At 56.3% G+C, this 20,549-nt stretch overlaps 1 protein-coding gene across 8 annotated transcripts in view; it reads right to left on the reverse strand.

Annotated features, from left to right (window-relative positions):
- GAK (cyclin G associated kinase) overlaps positions 1-20,471 on the reverse strand; it is a 50,647-nt gene extending 30,176 nt beyond the window's left edge. For 2 of the 8 annotated variants that reach the window (XM_081139707.1, XM_081139705.1), the window contains exons 1-10: positions 20,222-20,454; positions 14,218-14,279; positions 13,475-13,534; positions 12,576-12,690; positions 6,497-6,622; positions 5,351-5,440; positions 3,929-4,064; positions 3,529-3,641; positions 1,914-2,004; positions 63-186 (exon numbers count right to left, since the gene is read on the reverse strand). In XM_081139707.1, coding sequence (XP_080995833.1) covers positions 63-186; positions 1,914-2,004; positions 3,529-3,641; positions 3,929-4,064; positions 5,351-5,419 — 533 coding nt within the window. In that variant the 5' untranslated portion in view covers positions 5,420-5,440; positions 6,497-6,622; positions 12,576-12,690; ... (1 more) ...; positions 14,218-14,279; positions 20,222-20,454. Of the gene's footprint in view, positions 1-62; positions 187-1,913; positions 2,005-3,528; positions 3,642-3,928; positions 4,065-5,350; positions 5,441-6,496; positions 6,623-9,704; positions 9,848-12,575; positions 12,691-13,020; positions 13,144-13,403; positions 13,535-14,217; positions 14,280-20,221 lie in introns of those variants that run through there. The other 6 variants (XM_081139704.1, XM_081139703.1, XM_081139700.1 and 3 more) reach the window with 6 other exon arrangements.
- Between the last annotated feature and the right edge of the window lie 78 nt (positions 20,472-20,549).

The raw sequence follows: 20,549 nt of genomic DNA on the forward strand, positions 1-20,549 counted from the left end.
CTCCACACTATGGAGAAACTACGTGCTGTTACCTAGAACCTGTACCCACACCCTCGACTCACTTGGCAACAGACTGGATGACCTTGGAGGAGGTGTCCTTGAGGTTGGTGAGCAGACGCCCGGTGCCCCCCCGCAGGATGTCCAGAAGCCCGCCGTAAGGCTGGTCGTACTCAGCAACTGCCAGGCCTGCAAGCAGAGAAAACCCTCAGGTCGTGGGTGGAGCTGCGCCATGGTCCCAGAGAAGGGAGCATCCAGAATTCCCAGAACCTATGACAAGCCACACTTCCTGTCAACCCCGACCATCTGTGTTTCACACATAGGCACAGGAATTAAATAGTAACTGGCTCCTGAGCCTCGTCCAGTGCCCACACAGTGGCTCTCCCAAGGGCCGAACCTGGACCCAGTCTGCGAGTGCAGAGCCTCTGGGTGCCTAGGGCCCTCCAGTCCCATCGCTAGGATGTTGAACCAATTCACTTTCAGCATTCCTGTACCCTGGAACTCTGCCACCGCAAAAATGTAGACTGAGGGCCTCCATCCCTGAGACAAGAGGACACAGGTGGACACAGAGGGCACAGGAGTGGGGTCGTGCAGGTGGCCCCAGCCAGGCACAGAAAGGCCGTGTGGCTGGACAGCAGGTGTGCTTCTGTCTGTCTGCAGGGTGATGGCAAATGAAGGCAGGTCCCAAAACCCTAGGACTCGGGGCGGGGGGGTCCTCAAAGGCAGCTGTGGGGGTGGAATTTGGGGTAAAAGAGGAAGGCACGATCTGAACACTGCCTCTGTGCCCGGGGTCGCCTTGTCTGTGCCACAGCCTCTGTGACCAGCCAGCAACTCGGGCCACCAGGTGGCTGGGTCACAGCTGGGACAAGGGGCCAGCCATTCTTGGCTATTGCGCAGCCATAGAAAATGGCTAACATGTCGCACATGTGTAGGACATTTATGCTGGCTGTTCACCAGGAAGTGACCAGCACGGCCCCAGCCAGGCACCAGCACTTATGTGTGTAGGGTAAGCACGTGTGGGCAAGAGTGTGGTGGGGGCATGCGTGCACACATATGTGGTGTGGTCCTGTCTGAACGCCTTGAGAACCCCCCAAGGGCAGTCTAAGTGGCCCCACGTGCTGGGCACCCAAAACCCACACTGCGTACACATGGGGTGCGCAGGACACTGGGCCAGCCGGCTGCTGGGATGGCCCCTCCCCAGGTAACAAAGAGCTGATTCCACGCCCCAGACAATGAGAAGTGGCCAATGGGATGGGGCCTGTGGCCGAGTAGCACAGCCTGGCAGGGCCTTCCAGAACCTTCCCAGGCATGCTGTAGAACCTAGGCTGAGGGCTCCTCGGGTACAGCTCACTTACTGAACACGACCGTGTCGAGAGGAAAACCTGCTGAGCCACCTCTGCTGTGGCTAGATTGTCTCTCCTGCCCTGAAGAGCCCACACCTTCACCAGCAGCGGACGCGGACCTTGAGCCCTGACTCCCACCATGGCTGCTCTTTCCCACGTACCCCCTTCATGCACAGGCCTCATGGCAACTACCTGTAGCTGTGAGGCATCCGTCATCTGCCTGGGCCATGATCATGGGCATCAGCTGGGCCTCCAAGAGGCTGGAGACTAAGTTGGCCACATGGGTGGATGACGGTGCCTGGGTGGCCACCCCAAAAGTCCTACAGGCCGGACACCAGGGTGCTTCCGAGCACCTGCGCTGTCCCGACAGCACAGGAGGATGGCTTATGCTCCCACCTCCCCCCTCATTCCGTCCTAAACGTGGCCCTGAGTGTTGCCTCTACTGAGTTCTGGGAGCTCTTGGCAACCAGGATCGGAGTGTGGTTTGGGGACCCGAAAGGAGCAGCCTCTCTCACTACCAGGCCCCAGGGCAGGATCTGGGTGCCGGCACTCCGCAGCAGTGTGGGCACTCACCTCCGCTGTAGCCACTGCTCGTGGACCCCCCAGGAGGCAGTGGCCCTCGGGGTGCGGCAGTGTTCCCATAGCCTCCATTCTGCTCCAGGAGCTGTGAGGATTCAAAAAGCAGGGACTCAGCTTCCACAGAGGTCAGGGCCAGGTTCACCCCGCTTCATGCCAGGGAGAAAACCTGACACCAGTTCCCAGCAGCTGGAGCTCCCGCCTCTACCTGACTTACTGTAAAATCCCTAAACCAAAGGGCGGGTCACAAAGTTCAGTAAGCTGACGTTCATGGTCACTGGGTGACCTGCCCACTCCCCTCAGGTGCCCGCACGCCCACCGTGTGCCAGGCTCTATAGTCCAGGATGGGTGTACGGTGGGCAATGAGCAGGCCCTCACAATCTCTGCCCAGCCCAGGGGGCTCGCAGCTGCTGCCTGCCATAGAGATGGGACGTGGGCTGCGCAGTGAAGGGCCGTCTTCCACAAGCTGAGCCCAAGACCAACGCTGGCCAGAGCCTCAATGCCAAAACCTTCAGAGAGGTGCTTCGAGACGCTGGCCACAGGCACAGCTCAGGCCTGTGATGCTGGGGCCCAGCTGGGGACAGGGCCACAGTCTCCTGCCAGACCCACTCAGCACCAGATGCAGCCCTGTTTGGCCTTGAATGGGTCGTGGCATCCACTGTCACTCTTCCTGTAAGTTACGCAAATGTGTGCTCTAGTTTCTGGTGTGGTTTTTAAAGATATTCTTGCTATGGAGTAAAGATTTACCACATTAAGCTCAGAAAGTAATGTGGACATGAAGCTTTGCCTTCCTTTGTGATCTGGCAGGTGGTCAGTGTTCACGACACACATGCTCTCTTCACTACAAGCAGCACGTGGCCATGAGATGGACCAGGTTTTTTCTTCACACGCCCTCAGTTTTACTTAGGTGTTTTACCAGGTTCTGATGGGAAGGCAATACCTCCCACTGTGACCATACACTTCCAGGTCACTTAGTGTCTCTGAGCCATTTGCCAAGGACACGCAGATCACAGCTCCTCACCTATGTGAAAGCACGGCCCAGTTCTCCATCTGGACCTGTTCCTGGGCTTCAGGTCTGACCCCACGAAGGGACAGGTGCCTCATTGTCCCGGGAAGAAAAGCCCACAGAGGGGGTTGAGTGTTTGCATCATGGTCCTAGAAGTACTAGGTCCTAGAATCCAGAAGTGCTAAGATCGAAAGGTGCTCTCGCACCCACTGACCAGCAACCTGTGTGTCCACGGGCACCTCCACCGCCCTGGGAGAACTGCTGGCAGCACACATGCAAGTGGCAGCCCCAGAGCAGATGCCTCCAGGTGAGCCTCACCAATTGAGCCTCGCCCACACTGCCATGCCTTCCCTGCTCCCTCCTCCTCTGCACTGGCCACCATCTGACACATTCAGTTTTTCCTTCCATCTCCTACCTAGAACCCCAGGCCTAAGAAGGCCGTACACACAGAGCCCTCTGTCTGGTGCTGACTCCTCCCGCCAGGTGATCCCGCCCTGGAATCAGTGGAGCACGGGGACTCCTCCTACACAATGGCGTCAACCCCTTTAAAGCAACTGGGCCTCTCAAGATCTCAAAAGCCTGCTGTGAAATGCCCAAAAGGCGTACCTCAGTGATGGGCGACTTGGGGTTCACATTCCTGGCAGCTGCGATCTCCTGCAACTGGTTCACCAGCTCGGTGATGGACAGACGCTCCTCTGGGTTGACCTTCAGTGTAGCGCCTGCAGCAGGGGGCAGGTCGTACTCAGGGCCCCAGAGTCCCACTGCCCTGCCCTTGCAGATGTTATAGACCCATGGAGGCCCCTCGTTTTACTGATGTTAGTGAGGTAATGACATGAAGAGCAACAATGGAGTAGAATTATCACAAGTCACCATTTGGAGCACCATGACTCACAATGGCTGACTGATGGGCACTCCGTGGAAAAGCCCACACCAGGGAGGCTGCCAAAGAGCCACACAAGACGTTACAGGAGGCGTGGCCTCCGCGGTCCCTGCACACAGGACTTACGGATGAGGCCGTGGAACACGGAGTACCGATTGTCGTCAGCAGGGATGGAGTACTTCCCATTCACTATCCGAAGTTTTGCTCCGTCTTCGAAAGGGTGCTGCCCGAAGCACAGCAGGTACAAGATGCAGCCCAGCGCCTGCAGGTAGGGCGGAGGTGAGGGCTGGGGGCAGAGCTGGGAGACGGGGATGGAAGTGAAGGGGGCCTGTCCCTGGATCCGGCTCGGTCTGGTCTGATGAGTGCCCGCGAGCAGCCTGACGGTGCTCCCGCACACAGCCAGCCCTCCTCCCCGTGCTCGTCGGAGGCAAAGGGCATCGAAGGCAAAGCAGCAAACAAACGCCAACCTCTTATTTTCTGGTGAAAAGTCCTTTTCAAAATGAAAAGTTCCCACATCCAAGCCCTGGGATCTGCTGACGGGGGGACAGCAGGGTGACTATGGAGGAAGGAGCCACATCCATGCTTTTCAGTGATAATGCTGAGCACAGGTGGATGTGCCCTGAGGCAGAACACGCAGGAATCCACAGGGTGAAGTGGGATATCATAGAAGTGGCTCCAAACCCAGTACCAGTCTCCTCACCTGTAGGGTGTTTACCTAGTGCCCCTAGGGACACAGCAGAGAGACTGGGGACTGTCTCAGCACCCATATCTCATCCAGTTGAGGACTCACAGCGCACACCACAGACACCTGAGCCCCAGCATGCAACTCCAGCTTCACCCTTTCAGCTCCTGTGTGTGCATGTGCCTGTGTGTGTCCTTGGGCTGGGACGGCTGAGGGCACTCACCTAGGGTCACCTGAGACTTGGGAGGGGAAGACGCAGTGCGTGTGGGGGGGCTTCACTTGCTGCCTGTCACTAAGCACGGCTCCAGCACCCAAGTCCCAGGAGTTCACTCATTTCAACTGCCACCTGCCTCCACCTACACCCAGGACAGGCACACCCCATCCACAACATGCCAACACCGGACACGGGCCTGACAGGCCCAGACTATGAGCCTCGAGGCGCAAGGCCTCAGGGAGGCCCAGGGCTGAGGGGTATTTGTCCCTGCTCTTAGGGAGGCCAAGGGGGCCGAAGGACACCCACGCTCAACAAAGAGTCAACGGACACCAGAAGGAACACAGCCAGGCATGACCACCCCACCCCAACCCAGGGTCTAGCCCCATGAACCATGCTTCGTGCACGCCTGGCCCCCGTGAAGGGGCTCTGACCAGAACAGCTGTCCCTGGGTCAGGGGAGTACAGCCAAGCCTGGAGACAGCAAACCACTGACCCCACCCACAGTGACCCCAACACGCTTCTACTCAGTCCATCCCCACTAATAGCAGTGAAAAGAAAAAGAAGGGAAGCCAAAGAAACGTGGCCTCCAGAGCCACAGGCAGGCCAGAGCCGTGGGCCTCTCGCCTACTGCGCACAAGGCACTGCAGCCTCACCCAGATGTCCTGCTTCTCGCCAATGGGGAAGTTCGAGTATAGATCCACGATTTCTGGCGTCCTGTACATGGGCGTTGTGTTCCTGGTGATCTGAAGAACAAACACGACCTTTTCAAAGGGAAGTTACATGCGAGCAGCAGTTACAGTATCAGTGCCCACAACTTCCCTACAGGAAGCTTACTTCTATCCCCGTGGGCTCCAGAGAGCTCTCAGGCCACTCGTCTCCCTCTCTCCCCTCACTTCCCCACAGCCGCCTGTCTCCGGAGTGGCCCCAATTCTTGCTGGAGCAGCCACGCCAAAGCACACACTCTGAGATGTCAGCTGTGTGTCCAGGAGACAGACGTCTCAGCTGCTGGGCAATCTCGTCCAGAGTGGCCCAAAGCGAGCTCTGTGAGGTGGGTCACCTGTGCGCTGGGAGGAAGCGCTGTGAGGAAGTGCTGCTCTCAAAGCAGCTTCCTGACGAGTTCTCATGGACAAGAGCCTTCGTCACAGAAAGAACTAAGCTGAATTTACGGTTGAGTCAGGTTTTTATGTGAAAAACCCAAGACCCAGGTATACAGGGTGGGACCTGTGACAGAGGCTGGGGGACACAGCAAAGGGGAAGGCCAGCAGGCCCCGCACATGGCAAACACACACACCAACCCCAAGGTCAGAGATACCGTGGGAACAGGGCCATGACCTCGGCAGGACACGCAGAGGTGACCCTCGGTTCTCCACAGAAGATCGGCTTCAGGAGGAGGTGGGCAAGGGCGCAAGAGAAACCCAGGGCCAACACAGATGCATAAATGATGCCGGGCCTTGATCAGCCATTCACAGGACAACCCTCCATACTGAGCGAGGCCGACTGGCCTGGAGCACTGGGAGGAAGGCAGGCAGGTGGTGCTGTGCGACCCAGACATGGCTGAGGGGCACCCACACAGGAAGTCATCAAGTCACAGGCTTGTGATCCTTCATGTATGCATGTGAGTCCCCTGCGCTGAGACCTCGTGTTAGGCAATCCAAGGCCGGTGGCTGCCACTTGTCCTGCTGCATGGCAGAACCACGGGGCCCACCGTGACACACCTCCAACACGAGGACACAGGTGCAGCCTGCCCATGCACATTGCTGGGGGCCACGCAACCATGACCACTGCCTGCCACGTCTCACCTCTTCCTCTACCAGGGCTCGTCGTTGGGCACTCCAGCTATAGTCTGGGACATGCGAGATGGTCGTGGCGCTGCCAAAGTCACACAGCTTAATGGTCCCCTGGTTACTCAGCAACAAGTTTTCAACCTGAAAAATTCCAGAAAATGGACCTTACAAACTTAGGGTGCAGATAGCCAGCTGGGCCCTAGGGGAAAGCGCAGCACCTCAACTTCTTTCTGATCAAAACCAGTATATGTACTTTAGAAATAGGTAATTGAGATAGTCAAAGTCAATCACAAATCAAAAGATAACTGCGACTAATACTCTGGGATGCACAACAAAGGCCTTTAGAAAAGTCCAAAGATGAAAAAATTAACATACCATTAAAAAATCATCACATATATCAAGAATCTGAGAAGAAACCCAGCCAGAAAACTGTCAATTGAGATGAACCACGTTTCTAACAGCAGAGACAAACCTGCCGCAGACACTCGAGGGCACAATCTGGGGCGAGGTCCAGCCCTGGCTGCCTCTGCAAGGCCCAGCTAAAGAAGGCTTTTACAAACCTAAGTGCTGGGAAAAATAAGAAACCCATTCTCCACGACACGAGGCCACAGCAACTACACACACTGCTCCAAAGGCCGGTGGCTGCCACTCATCCTGTTGCATGGCAGAGTGACGTGGCCCACAGAGCAGAAATGTTTACAGCTGGCCCTTCACAGAGAAGTGTGCAGACCCTGCTCGGGGGACAGTCGAGGCAATCCGAACCAAGTTCCCAAAGGCTTTTTGGGTGGAACCTGACAAATGGATTCAAAAATCTGTAAGGAGACACAGCCAAGAAAAGCCACGCTACCCTGAGGCATGGTGAGCCTGACTGTGCAGCTCTGGTGGGAGAGGGCACCAGAGCAGGACCCGACCCAGGTGCTGGGCAGCGGGACAAGTACAGTGAAAGGAAGTCCCACCCCTAAACAAAGGCAACCCCAAGTCTTGAGGACAACATGCTGGGGACAGATGCACGCTGATATAGGCAGCTAATGATGCCCACTGAAAACAGCACCATGAGCAGACCCTGACCAATGAAAGTGAGCACACAAAAGCCACGCACATACCCCACACAGAGCTCCTGTGGATGAGACAAAAAAGACAACTCAACAGAAAAACAGGCAAACACTGTCACAGGTACTTCCCCAAAGAGGAAATCCACATACCAATCAACATGAAAACTATCAGCTTCGTTCACAGAAGGAAAATGCCACTAAAACCACAGTCTGGCCCTGGATGGTTTGGTTCAGTGGCTAGAGCATTGGCCTGCGGACTGAAGGGTCCTGGGTCCGATTCCAGTCAAGGGCACACACCTCAGTTGCAGACTCAATCCCCAGCCCTGCTTGGGGTACGTGCAGGAGGCAACCAATCGATGCATCTCTCCCACATCGATGTTTCTCTCTTTCTCTCTCTTCTCCCTCTCCCTTCCACTCTCTCTGAAAATGGGAAAAATATCCTCGAGTGGGAGTAACAAACAAATTTTAAAAATCCCACACAGTCTGCTGCCAACACCAAGGGCTGTAAAGCACAGCAGGACGCCAGAGGCTCAGGGGGCACTGGTCACCACCAGCACGGGAAGCAGGGACCCCACGGCATAAACTCTGTGAAACTGTGGGCACACAAGATGGACGAACCCTAAAACCACAGCACTGAGCAAAAAGCCGACACAAAGGACGCACTCCGGAGCCACTCACAACAGAGAGGAGCACCGTGTGGGGCCCAGAAATCCCATGGACAAGCATCAAGGACACCTGGCACACACGGGGCACCGAGACGGTGAGAGATGTAAGCCCAGGCAACACTCGCAGATACACTAAGTCCATCCTCCTGGATTTTTGCACATATAAGCACATGGCTACCACGTAAGCCAGAGAAGTCCTGAGGGCACGGGAAAATCCACCTGCCCCCGGCCGATAACAGGCGAACCCAGACGGCAGAGAAAGGCGTCTGCACTCACAGCACCACTGCTCAGGCATCCTACCCACCCCACAGGTGTCGGCAACACGGTGCCTGCCAACTAGTGGCCTAAAACCAGCCTCTAGGGTTCAGGGGGCAGAAGGCTCATCAGAGGTTCAAATCTAAATGAAGACAAAGCCCCACAGACAGGGTGTCAGTGCCGACTCCCCATTTGGCCCCAAGAGGAGAACCCACCCCATGCCCTCCTGGGGAGATTTCAAAGACAACACCTGGGGAAAACTGGGGAACTGGCCACAGACTGGATGTGAGATGACACTAAGGCAGCTACTTTCAACCTTTTGCATCTTATGGCACATGAACTAATTACTAAAATTCTGCCGCACACCAAAAAATATACTTTTTGCCCATCTGACCAAAAAATGGGTGCAATTTTGAATCACTCACACTGGACGGCTGTTGTGCTGGCTGCTGTCATTTTTTTATTTGGCAACCTAAGGGGAAAGAGGTCAGCGCCCTGACTAGCCAGGGGGTGCATGTTTTAACAATCTTGTGGCTCACAGTTGGAAATCGCTGAACCAAGGAATGTCTGAGTCCTGCTGAGGCAGGGGTGGTGTTGGGCTATGCAAGAAAACACGCTGTCCCCCCAGAGTTTGTGCACAAGTGTCTGGGAGTGAAAAGTGTGATGTCTGGGGTCTGCTTTAAAATCCTTCAGCAAAAACCACCGGCACCAGCAAGCGGGATGAAGGGCTGCTGCTGCCCAAAACATGACCAGAGCCGGAGCACAAGCTCCAGGGCGCCGGGCAATTTCCACAAAGTCTGAGGTTTTTCAAAGACAGAAGAGGGGGAATCAAAACCAGGCCATAAGCCAGAAGATATCTGCAGCACATATAACTCAGAAAAAGACCACTGTTTCTCTGTCTTGTCAGGTGGGAGGACGAGAGCTACGGCCCAGAACTGTGGGGACAGAACGGGGAGCCCAGGTCCCACACCTGCAGGTGAGGGACACACAGGGACCCTGGAGGAAGCCCAGGCCCAGCTGAGGGACCCTGGGCATGAGAGTCCCCATGTGCATCAGCAAATTGAAGACACACAGGGAGGGCTCTCTCACTGCTTCAAAAAAGCAGCTTCTGGAAAACCCACTGGCTGTGAAGAGGCTCCTACACAGGTCTCTGAGAATTCTTGGCAAAGCCTGGCCAGCCTCACAGGCAGACGCCGCGACACCCTGACCAGCAGGCGGGGGCAGGGGCGGGTGTGGGATGGGACGTGGCACCTTGAGGTCCCTGTGGATGATAGGCGGCTTCTGTTTGTGCATGTGCTGCACGGCTCTGCATGTCTGGTAGAAAATCTTTAGGACAGTGTCACACGACAGCGGCCCTTTGGTCTCACTTTTCTTCAGAAACTCCACCAGCTGCCCTGGAAGAGATAGTAGATTCTCATCACCACGAGTCACTAATGCTGACCCATGTAGGGTAGAAGGTGCAGCCACCGCCAGGACACAATCCAGTTACAGACCCTGTCGTGGGAACACCTGTGACCACAGCTCAGGCAGCCAGACCTCCCACCACAGAGTAGGAGGGGGACGGCAGCGAACCGAGAAACCACAAGCACTCAGTCTTCTCAACTGCGTCTCGTGAAACACTTGCTCTCTGTCCTTAAATGACAACGGTCCTCTGCCTGTCGGCGTGTATCCCAGTGCACACACTCCACCCTGGACGCAGACTGCAATGGGACTCGTGGGTGGCGGCGGCATGGACTCAACAGCAAGGCTTTGGGCCCCGGGAGCCCATCCTCTGGTCACTAGCCCCAGCTGAGGCCACCCCACGACTGTGCCAGGGACACATACACTCACACCTCAGCACCCAAGCTGCCCTGGTCCCAGCCCCGTCCAGGCCCCAGGCGACCTCGGCAATGGGACGCACAGCCACAGTTGCTGCCACAGCTCCAGCTCCGCAGGGCCCTCACCTACACTGCCCCTGCCTCCTGGGCTCAACCACCACCTCCCAGGGAGCCAGCTCTGCCCAGCCTGACATATGGACACCCTTTCCTGCTCACTTCCCCCAACACCGGGCAAGCCACTGAGCCTGGGAACCTGCACATGGTAGTGCCGACAGATACCACGTTCATGTGGTGAAAGAGCCTACCTGCCCAAGAGGGGCATGAGGCTTGGGGTGCCAGCATGGACTTTCTACGTGCCCAGTGTCTGGGATTTTACGTAACCGCATCACCTTTGTAATGTTCAGACCAAAGAGCACTTACCTCTCAGGACCTGGGTGCACTTGCCATCACCTACCGGGGTGCAGTCTCTACCTTGGTGATGCAGCTGTGGTTCCCACACATCTGGCCCAGCCCCTACCTCCCTCCAGGCCACTGTGCCCTCTCCCAGCCACACCTGCCTCACAGGCTTTGCACAGACCCTCGGGGGAACGGGGGGACACAGTGCCCACCAGGCTGGAGAAGGGCCGAGGAGCAGCACGTGGAGGGTGTCACATGTCAATGCTTGCTGGCTCTGCTGGTCAGTGAGAAGAGGGTCTTTTAACAAATAGCAATTCCGCAGGTGGCAGACGAGCTGTAGAGGGCACCACGGAAGGTGAGAGGGGGGTGGCCTGTGGGCTACCAGAAGGGTGGGAGGCTCCCCTGGGCAGGCACTCAGGAGCCACCACAAGGCTCTCCTTCAGTGGAACTGTCAACCATGTCCCAACCCACATCAGGTACCCCCTGCACCTGCCCTGAAGCACCCCAGACAATTCAGCCCCAGCCTTGAACGCTACTCCACGAGGTTGCCAAGTCACGGGGAGCCACTCTGTCCTACGGGGGCAAGTGCTGTGAGCTGCACCACACACTCACTTGTGAAATGATCCACACAGGTGCTGCTGAGCCCACAGTCTGACAAAGCCCAACACAGAGTGGTGCAAAAGCCTCCAGGACTCCTACACCAAGAGCAGAGGACACAACAGACCAAAATATCGCCGAAAAAATCAGGAGAGCACGCTGGGTGGATGGGAAGCATGCATGGCCTCATCCCTGCCACCAGAGGTGCGCAGAGCAGGCTCGCCAAATGGCACCCCCCCTGCCCCCACCCAACAAGCCCCTGCTGATCCAGCCACAGGGATGCAGGGCCCACGTGGACACGCAGTACTCTGTGCACCAACACTTGTGCACAGGACTAGGTGTGCATCCCGCAGGCGCTGGTTAAGGACCTAGAGGTTCAGGGCTGCGGACACTGAGCCTTAGAGAGCAGGTGAATGTGTGGGCACAGAAAGATGCTCGGCACAGCACACCTTTCTGAAACAGAGCGTGTCTAGGGAACTCATTTCTGTATACACCTGCACAGCGCTTTTCCAACAAGCACATGCTCTCTTCTACTTAAAAACAGCAGTAATATTGAACACCCGTTAACTAAAAGAACCGAGGCGCTAGACCTGAGTAGAGAACTGGCACATCCCAGCCAGCTCCGAGAGAGCAGAAAGCAGGCCCCCCACCTGGAGAGCACAGCCCTTCCCTCCTCCTCACCTTGCCCCGCCTACTGCCACCTCTGCCACGCCTCCACATTGCATCACTTCCTCCTCCTCTCTACAAAGGTGCTTGCACCTGCTGCCCCAATCTCTTCTCCATGACAACCCTTCTTGTGGTGGCAGGGACCTGGGAAGGAGCCTGTCTGTGAGGCAGGCGTCTGTCCCTCCCAGGGAGATGCCTGCCTCAGTGTCCCTGCTGCTGCTCCCTGGCACCGTGGTGGTGGGCCCTGGCCTCCTCCCACAGGCACTGCCCACTGACTGATGACACAGCACCGTGTCACAGACCGGTGGCTCCCACCAGGCTGCCGGCCTCTGGCACACTGGATCTCCCATGTCCTGTGTCCCTCCTTCCCTCCATAAGTTACCCAATGAGCCCATGGGCTCCAGGAGGGCAGAATGCTCCACCCTTGCCAACTGAGGTCTGCCTGGTGCAAGGACCACCCCGCACTGAGAGAGCCTTGCCCGACTCCTCTAGGCCCTCTCCACCCCTAGAACGCCAGAGTACACCGGGTCCCCCCACTACTGTCAGTGACTAGGGAGCTGCGCTTCCTGAGCACACGGGCTCACACCAACAAAGGCACATGCGCCGCTCTCTCCATCACAGCCAACACGTCTCCCGGGGACTTTACCTCTGCAGAGCTCGGTAAGCAACAGGAACTCGGCCTGCCCCGTGTCCGACTCCTCCCTGCCTACGGACGCCGCAGAGCAGAACTGGACAATGTTGGGGTGACCAGAAAGCCTTTTCTGCGGATGTTGTTAAAGGAGAACGCGTACATCTGCACGTTAGGAACACACACACAGAGGGCAAAGGTCGGGCTGCAACTGTGCGGGCGCGAGGCAGACGCCCTTCTCGTGATTCTTATGAGCAATGCCCCGTTTTCCACCTGAACAGCTGTCAGCCTACCTCCGCTCACCCTGGACAGACAACATTTAAACACTAATGTCAGCAGCAAATGAAATGACCTTCTGATCTCAGCGCGTCAGAGCAGAGAGATGAGGGTGAGCTGGGGGGCAAGGGTGTGGGGCAGGGACAGCGCATGTGGGTGGAACCACCACCATGCTGGCCACACACACCTGACCACAGGACAGCAGCAGAGGGGACGGCATGAGAGGCCATGAGCAGTGAAGGCATCCACAGAACCTCAGTAAGGCAAGCACCCTCGGGCCCAGCAGCCAGCAGGCTCAGCATGGACAGAGCTTCGAGAGAGAAGAGAGAACAGATTGTGGCAACAAAGAGCAAGACCCCAGCTCAGGGGCAGCTCCAGCCAGGTGGAGAGCAAGCAAGAAATGCCCACCGTCCACCATGTGTGCATAGAGCCCTCTGTCCAGGGTGAGAGGGATGGCCAGGAACCATGGGCCGCAGCAGGTAATCAAGGGTCTGTCCACCCCCAGCACGGAGACCTCTGAGGCAGGACGCACATCCCCACTCCCAGAACCATGGAACATCTTACTACTACCCTGGGAGTGAAGAGAAGGAAAAACTCCTTTTCACTAGAAACGGTCTAGAGACGAGTCGGGAAAAGGATACCATGAAGCACACTTCCTGGATGATGGCTCTGTTCCTCTCCTCCTCGTTGGACAGCAGTCTCTGCAGCGGGAAGAAGCACAGACAAGGTTAGCGCTGGGTCTGTCGAGTCCACGCCCACAGGACGAATCGATGAACTTAACACCTGACCTATGCAGAAACTGGTCCTTTCAGGACCCTTGAAAATGGTCCTTCAGAGTCCAAGGACACAAGAAAAACCACACATAGGAGTCTCTCCTGCAAATAGGCTGGAGTAAAATAAGATACTGAAAGAAAAGGAGATGCTGCAGAAATGAGGGTCCTTGCCCTGGTCCCCAAATTAAAGTGGGCCCCTTACAGCTTAGCCGCATGCCCAGAACAGCCGCTCCACTTCCCAGCCTAGGCTGGGCACTGGCCATTTCCCGACAAAACCAGACAGCCCTGCCCTCAACAGTCCCACCGTGATCCTGCTCTGGGACACTACACACATGGTCTACTGGAATGGCTGTGACAGTCCTGTGACCCGTGGAACCTTGCTGTGCACTCTTGGCACTCGAGGTAACTCTTGCCCCCAGGCCCCAAAGCGGGACACTGAGGCCGTAAAGCCCACTAAAAGTGCTGCTGGCTCCTCACCATCAAAAGAAACACACAGAACACAGACTGCAAAAAGAAACACACTGATAGGGAAAAATTCCTCAAAACACGGTCACTCTGAGATTTCCTTTAAAATAACCATAATCCACACAGAACGTGTCACCCTGTCTTACCTTCAATGCATACTCTCTGCCACTTCCCAGATCCTGAGCTTCATACACGAACGCAAACCCTCCTGAAAATTATAAAAATAAACACATCAGTTCAGTACTGTGATTTTATTCAACATTAAGACAACTTTACTAAGTAAATACAAACTGGACTTGTGGACAACAATTTATTTTCTGCAAAAATGATGGCTCCAATTTATGGAACACTAGTTTTTAATTATCCTGCTTCCGAGGCAAGAAGGAAATAAACACAGGAACAGAGACCAATGAGGGAAACGAGGAAATCAACAAAGCCAGAGACAGTTCTCTGGGAATAAATGAACTCAGTAAATTCTCCACAGGTTGATCAGAGAGAGAGAGAGTGGGACAGCACAAATGGCCAACGTCGAACAGCACCGCCCAAATGCAGAAAAGAGGGAGGGGCGTTAACAAGCTAGTAGCATCACACAGGAACACAGACCAAAAACTTCTTAACACACCCTTAATTCTAATTAACATGCTAGCACATCAAACCCGGCAATGCATGACGAGTGATGATGTGTCATGACTACAAAGAGATGGTTGAACACATGAAAATCAATGTGATTCTATTGTTTCTTGGTTTAATTTGTGTAGCTTTTCCTAGCTTCCTGTAACAAAATTACACCATGAAATTAAAAACTCCCAGAGAACTGCTCAGCTTGATAAAGGACATCCACGAGAGCCAGGCAGCAACACTGTGCCCGGTGGCAGGAGGCCTCCGCTTCACCCTGAGATCAGAACAAGGCAGGACACATGTTCTCACCACTGCCATTTAGTGTCATAGGGAAGGCCCAGACTAGGCAGCCAGGCAAGAAAAAGAAAGACAAGGTACTCAGATTGGAAAGGAGGAAGTAAAAATGTTTTTCCTTGCAGACAACGTGATCACCTGTGGAGACAATCTTGTGAAATCTTCCCCCAAAGAGCTACTATAACTAGGAAATGAGTTTGGGAGGCTGTGGGATATCAGAAAAAAGAGTTTTTAGATATAAGAACAGAAATATGATCCACAAATGAAGAAAAAATGCAAAATTCAATAACAACAATAATTTTTAAAAGACATGTTGCCAAATATATGCAGGTGGTAAGCAAGCTCATGAAAACAGGTCCAACTTCACCAGCCAAGGGAAAACGCAAATGCAACCATGGGGGATCCTGGACATCTAATCAGACATCCAGTGTTTACTAAATGACCACCACAAGTGTGGGGCAGCGGGTCGCACACACAACATGGTGGGAATGCAAAACGCCCTGACCACTTTGGAGAACAGCTTGGCAATTTCTTAAGAAGTGAAACACACACGACTCTATGGCCAGGCACAAAGACGTGCACACGGACGTCCACATGGCGTCACTGTGGGTGCCCAAACGGGGAACCCACATGTCCATCACGGTGAATGGATAAACCCACTGCCCCAAATGCAGCACAACTCAGCAATAAACAGGGGGATCGACTGCTGACAGGCAGCAACATGGGCAACTCGAGAACATGCTGAGGAAAACGCCAGGTAAAGAGAACAGGTTCATGATCTCATGTACAGAAGACTAGAAAACACAAACCAATCCAGCAACAGGAAGCCATCGGTGGTGCCTGGGGGGAGGACGGGGGAGGACGGGGGGGGGGGGGGGGGGGGGCGGGGTGAAGGTATGCTCACCACCCTGATTAGAGGAACGGCCACACAGGTGTCTGTGTACTGCACATACTGGAAGTGTTTTTCATATATACGTGCAGTGTGTATACCATTTTTATCTCAATAAGCTGTTAAAAAATTAAAATTAGTAAGTCCACAGAAAAAACAGCAGAAAAGAAGTAAAGATGATATGAAATAGAAACAGCAAACAGGCCATTTCACTGGTGAACCCTCTCAAGCATTTAAGGAATAAAGCAGAAGAATCTTGTACAAAATCTCTCCAAACAGGAAAAAGCCAGCCCATTTTCTGAAGCCAAAGAAGAGAATACGACACAACTATGGATCAAAATCACTCACTGACACAAACATAAAAACCCTCAGAGAAACGCCAGCAAAAGGATTCTGCAAATCCTGACAAGGACAGTGGGACTGGGGTGGGACCGACCCCAAGTATGCAAGGTTGGTTCAACGCTGAACAGCAGCCACTGCAGACACAACGTGGGAAAGTGGGTCCACTCAGTAGACTCAAGAAGGCATCTGTGTGCAGGCAAAACCAGTCACGGTCTCTTAAGACAGTACCATAAAAACTCGGCAAACCAGGAATCGAAAGGGGCAGCTTCAACCTGAGAAATGGGAACTACTAAAAACTCACAGCTAACATGAGACTTGATGGTGCCTTTGTTCTAAGACCAAGAGCAAGACAGGGATGTCTGCTCTCAGTGCTGTAATACATTTTTTTGGAGACCCTAATTAGTGCAAGAAAGCTAGAAAAGTAAACAAAGAGCATAAAAATCAGAAAAGAACAACTACAACTGTTCTTATTTGCAGATGACATGACTGTCCAGCCAGAAAATCCCAAGGACTTAACCAAAAAACTCTAGGACCAAAGAGTAGCCTTAGCAAAGCCACAAGGTGCGACCCGCCCCTGGGCCTCTCTGCAGCCACAGCCACAGCCACAGCCACAGCCACAGCCACAGCCACACTGCTGCCATTCCTCCTCAGACACAGCGGCCCAGGCGAGGCAACCTTCCGTGGGCTTCCACCTCACCAGTTGGTGGCCTTGGCAAGCCCAGACCTCAGCCACCATCAGGATCACTGTCACATGAAGCACCGGGGAATGTGCCCATCAGCAGTCAGAGCCGCACGTGTTGTGGTGGGGGCCATTACTGCTATGTCATGTGGGTGTGTCACAGTGGGGCTGATGGCAAAGCCGCCCACTTGACAGTGAGGGGATTGAAAGTGAGGGTACCTAAAGGTGGGTAATTCATCAGGGAGTGAGACATGGGCCACACCTTAAGCCCCAAGCCCCTGCTACAAAGACCCTGGTCATCTGTGCTCTGGGGTCTGGAGAAAACATCCGCTCAGCACCCGTGGGTGGCTTCTGTCCTGTAGGACTTCAAGTAAGACACGTGCTCTGATGATGGAAGGACGGCTCAGTGCAGGCAGACCCTTGGGGTGGGGCAGACAGTGGGGAGAGCAGCCTCCACACTCAAGCCTTTGGCCCGGGGCAGTGCAAGGAGACAAGGACCATAAAACTGTGCTGGTCGAGGAGAAGACATCAGAAAAAGAAGCCCACTTCCGATGTGGAAAGGGACGCACCACGTGTCGGAGTGTTGTGACCACCTACTCGCCTTTTAAAATCCCCTTGAAGTGCACTGCATGATGGAGACCTGCGGAGGGTGTCCTGGCTCAACACAGACCCTCTCCTTCCAGCAGGCCAACCCCAGGGATTTCCAAAACCTGCAGTCAAGTCCTATCACACGCTCCCGCGACTGCCTGTGCTTACCGCTGTCCAGCAACCTCACCTATCACAACAGCCTGAGCATGAAAGGAGGGCCCTCCAAGAGCAGTGGCCAGGAGGCAGAGGGTGGGGGCTAGGACTGCCAACAGGTGGCCCGGAGCTGGTGTGGGGTGTGCCTGCAGGCTTCTCCAGTCAGCCGGACCCAAGAGAGAGCACAAATCCTGGAGCAGGAACCACACTGAGTGCATCAATGGTCACTGATGCCGAGCACAGCACATAGTCCCAGCAAACAGGTGCTGACCCACTGAAAAGACGCATTACATCTAGCCACACGCACATGACCAGTCACGCTCAAATTACGTGACAGCTATGTGGCCTTGTCTCCACCTTCCCAAAAGCTGCCCACACAGCACCTCATCCACCAAACTAGCAGTGAGTCCAGAGAGAGAAAGATGCAGCCACGAAGAGGGGCGTCGCTAGGCAGCAGTGACCCACCTGTACATCCATTCTGGCAGGAGGGAGCGAGAGCACACGAAGCCACAGCAGGAGGACATGGGAACATCTCCTAAGACCCATTGGACCGTTGTCTCCCACACTGTGGGTCGGCCCAGTAGTTTCCTACCCCCCCTTTTTAATTTAAATAACTTAGATGAAATATTTAAAAGACTACAGAACTATCTGGCTCCACAGCTCTGCCCACAACCCCTTTTGTGCTATAGTTGTAATTCCAAAAAACAATGAAAACCCGTGTTTCCTTCCCAAATCATGACAGCAAAACATGATTTATGTAAACTTATCTGGAGCAACACCTGACGTGAACTGATGGGCCATGTAAAAACTTATCCCACAGTGAGGATACCTACTCATTTAATTACCAATAGATGTTATTTGATTACAGGGTACTTCCAACTATACACAGGATACATACTACCTTCCTAAACCTGAGGAGTTCTGAAATGCTCCACGTCGGAACCTTGGGACTTTCCTCACATTTATACAAGACAATCTGAATTTCCACAGCCTCAGTTCCAAGGTGGCTGTTTTATGTGAGAGACTTTGTATCGATCTCAACTCTTTCAGTTCAGAAGGAGGCTTCACAAGCAAGCCCCTACCAAGTTCAAAAGCAGGAATCGAAAGCTCTAAGGGCACTGCCTACTTTACCTCCTGACTTGCCTACAGAGCCGGGGCTCCGGCTGCTCACATTTCCTGGATCTTCTTCCTGGGCGCTGAGCCCAGGGCACGGGCTTCCTTCTGTCCGTGACCCACTTCCCATCTGGTTACCCCTCCCAGCCCCGGCGGGCTCCTGTCCCCGGCAGAGACACATTCTCGCCCCTCTCCCCCTCTGTCCCACCAGAGGACCCCCCCCCACTGCGCTGTCCTTCCCTCACTGGAGTCTTATTTTGAGGCAGAAGCCACCTGCTGTCTCAAAGGACGGAGACAGCCAGGCCTTCGTGGCTCAGTGGCTGAGCGCCGTCCCAGGCACCAAGAGCCCCCGGATGGGTTCCTGGCCAGGGCACAGGCCGGGTTGGGGGCTCCATCCCCGGGGGGGGGGGGGGGGGGGGGGGTGTCCAGGAGGCAGCCGATTGATGTTTCTCTCTCACTCGATGTTTCCAATGTTTCCATCTCTTTCTCCCTCTCCCTCCCTCCCTCTAAAAAACCCAATAAAAATAAAAAACATACTTTTTTTAAAAAGCAGCAAGATGACTGCCTGGCATTTGCAGGACAAACCAAGCGGCCGGAGACCCTCGCTGCTCCGGCGGGTGAGAGCCCGCAGGTGGGGTCGGCGCAGGCCCGGCCCCTGAAAGCAGAGCTGGTGCTTTTCCTGACGAGCCCCGGCCCGCCCGCTCGCTTCCCGAACAAACGGCGCCGAGACGCCGGGGCCTCGGGGAGCCGGAGCCTCCGGGAGCCAGGAGCCAGGAGCCGGGACGCGGACAGGTCAGGTCGCGGCCGCGCCGCCCCGAGCCCGCCGCGCACAGGCCCGTCCGTCCGCGGAGTCCTGCCCGCAGGTCAACGTGGGGGTAAACACGGTGGTCTCGGCGCCGCCGTAACTGGGCCCGGCCATGGGCCGTGGGCCGCGGGCCGGCACCGTCCCACCCCCAGGGGCGCCGGGGACAGGCGGCGGGAGGGCCCGGAGCAGCGAGGGGCCGCGTGGGCCCCGGGGCGGCCCGAGGAGCGGAGGGCACTCGGGAGGCGAGGCCCAGCTCGCAGGCACGGAGCCCGCGACGCGGAGGCCTCGGGCGGGGCCCGCGGGACAGACGGCCGGGCGGCCGGAGCAGGAAGCCGGGCCCGGGACGCCGCGTCCGCCCCGACACCGAGGAGGACAGGGCGCCGCGCGCTCGGCAAGGGCCCCGGGCCCGCGTCCCGGCCAGCCCGCCGCGCCCCGCAGTCCCGACGGGGAGGGGAGGCCTGGCCCGCGCCCACCCGGCCGCCGAGCTCTCCGCCGGCCCCGCCCCGCCCCTGCTGCGCGGGCCGCACCGCCCCGGCCGGACCCCACGCCCACCAGGAAGCGCCCGAGCCCAGGCGGCCTCCAGCCCGGGACCCGCCCCGCGCCCCGCGCGCCCCGGCCGCCGGCCCGCGCCCTCCGCCCGCGCCGGCCCCCGCCCGGCCCGCGGCTCACCCTCGGCCAGGACCCGCCGCACCCGCAGCCGCAGCTCGCCCAGCTCCACCGTCTGCCCCACGAAGTCGGTGTGGTCGCGGCCGGCAGCGCCGCCCAGGGAGCCGGGGCCCGCCAGGAAGTCGAGCGCGGACTGCAGCAGCGACATGGCGGCCCGCGGCGGGCGCCGGGGCTCGGGTCCAGGGCGTCCGGGCCGCTCAGCAACCGCCGGCCCAGCCGCTCCAGCTTCCGCCCCGACGCCGTGACGCAGGCCCGGAAGGACGCCGGCGCCTCACTTCCGCCCCCCGCCGGGCGACTGCGCGTGCGCCGAGTTCTGGTCGCTGGCCGCGCG

Source organism: Miniopterus schreibersii (genome assembly GCF_964146895.1).
Source record: "Miniopterus schreibersii genome assembly, chromosome: 1".
NCBI lineage: Eukaryota > Metazoa > Chordata > Mammalia > Chiroptera > Miniopteridae > Miniopterus > Miniopterus schreibersii.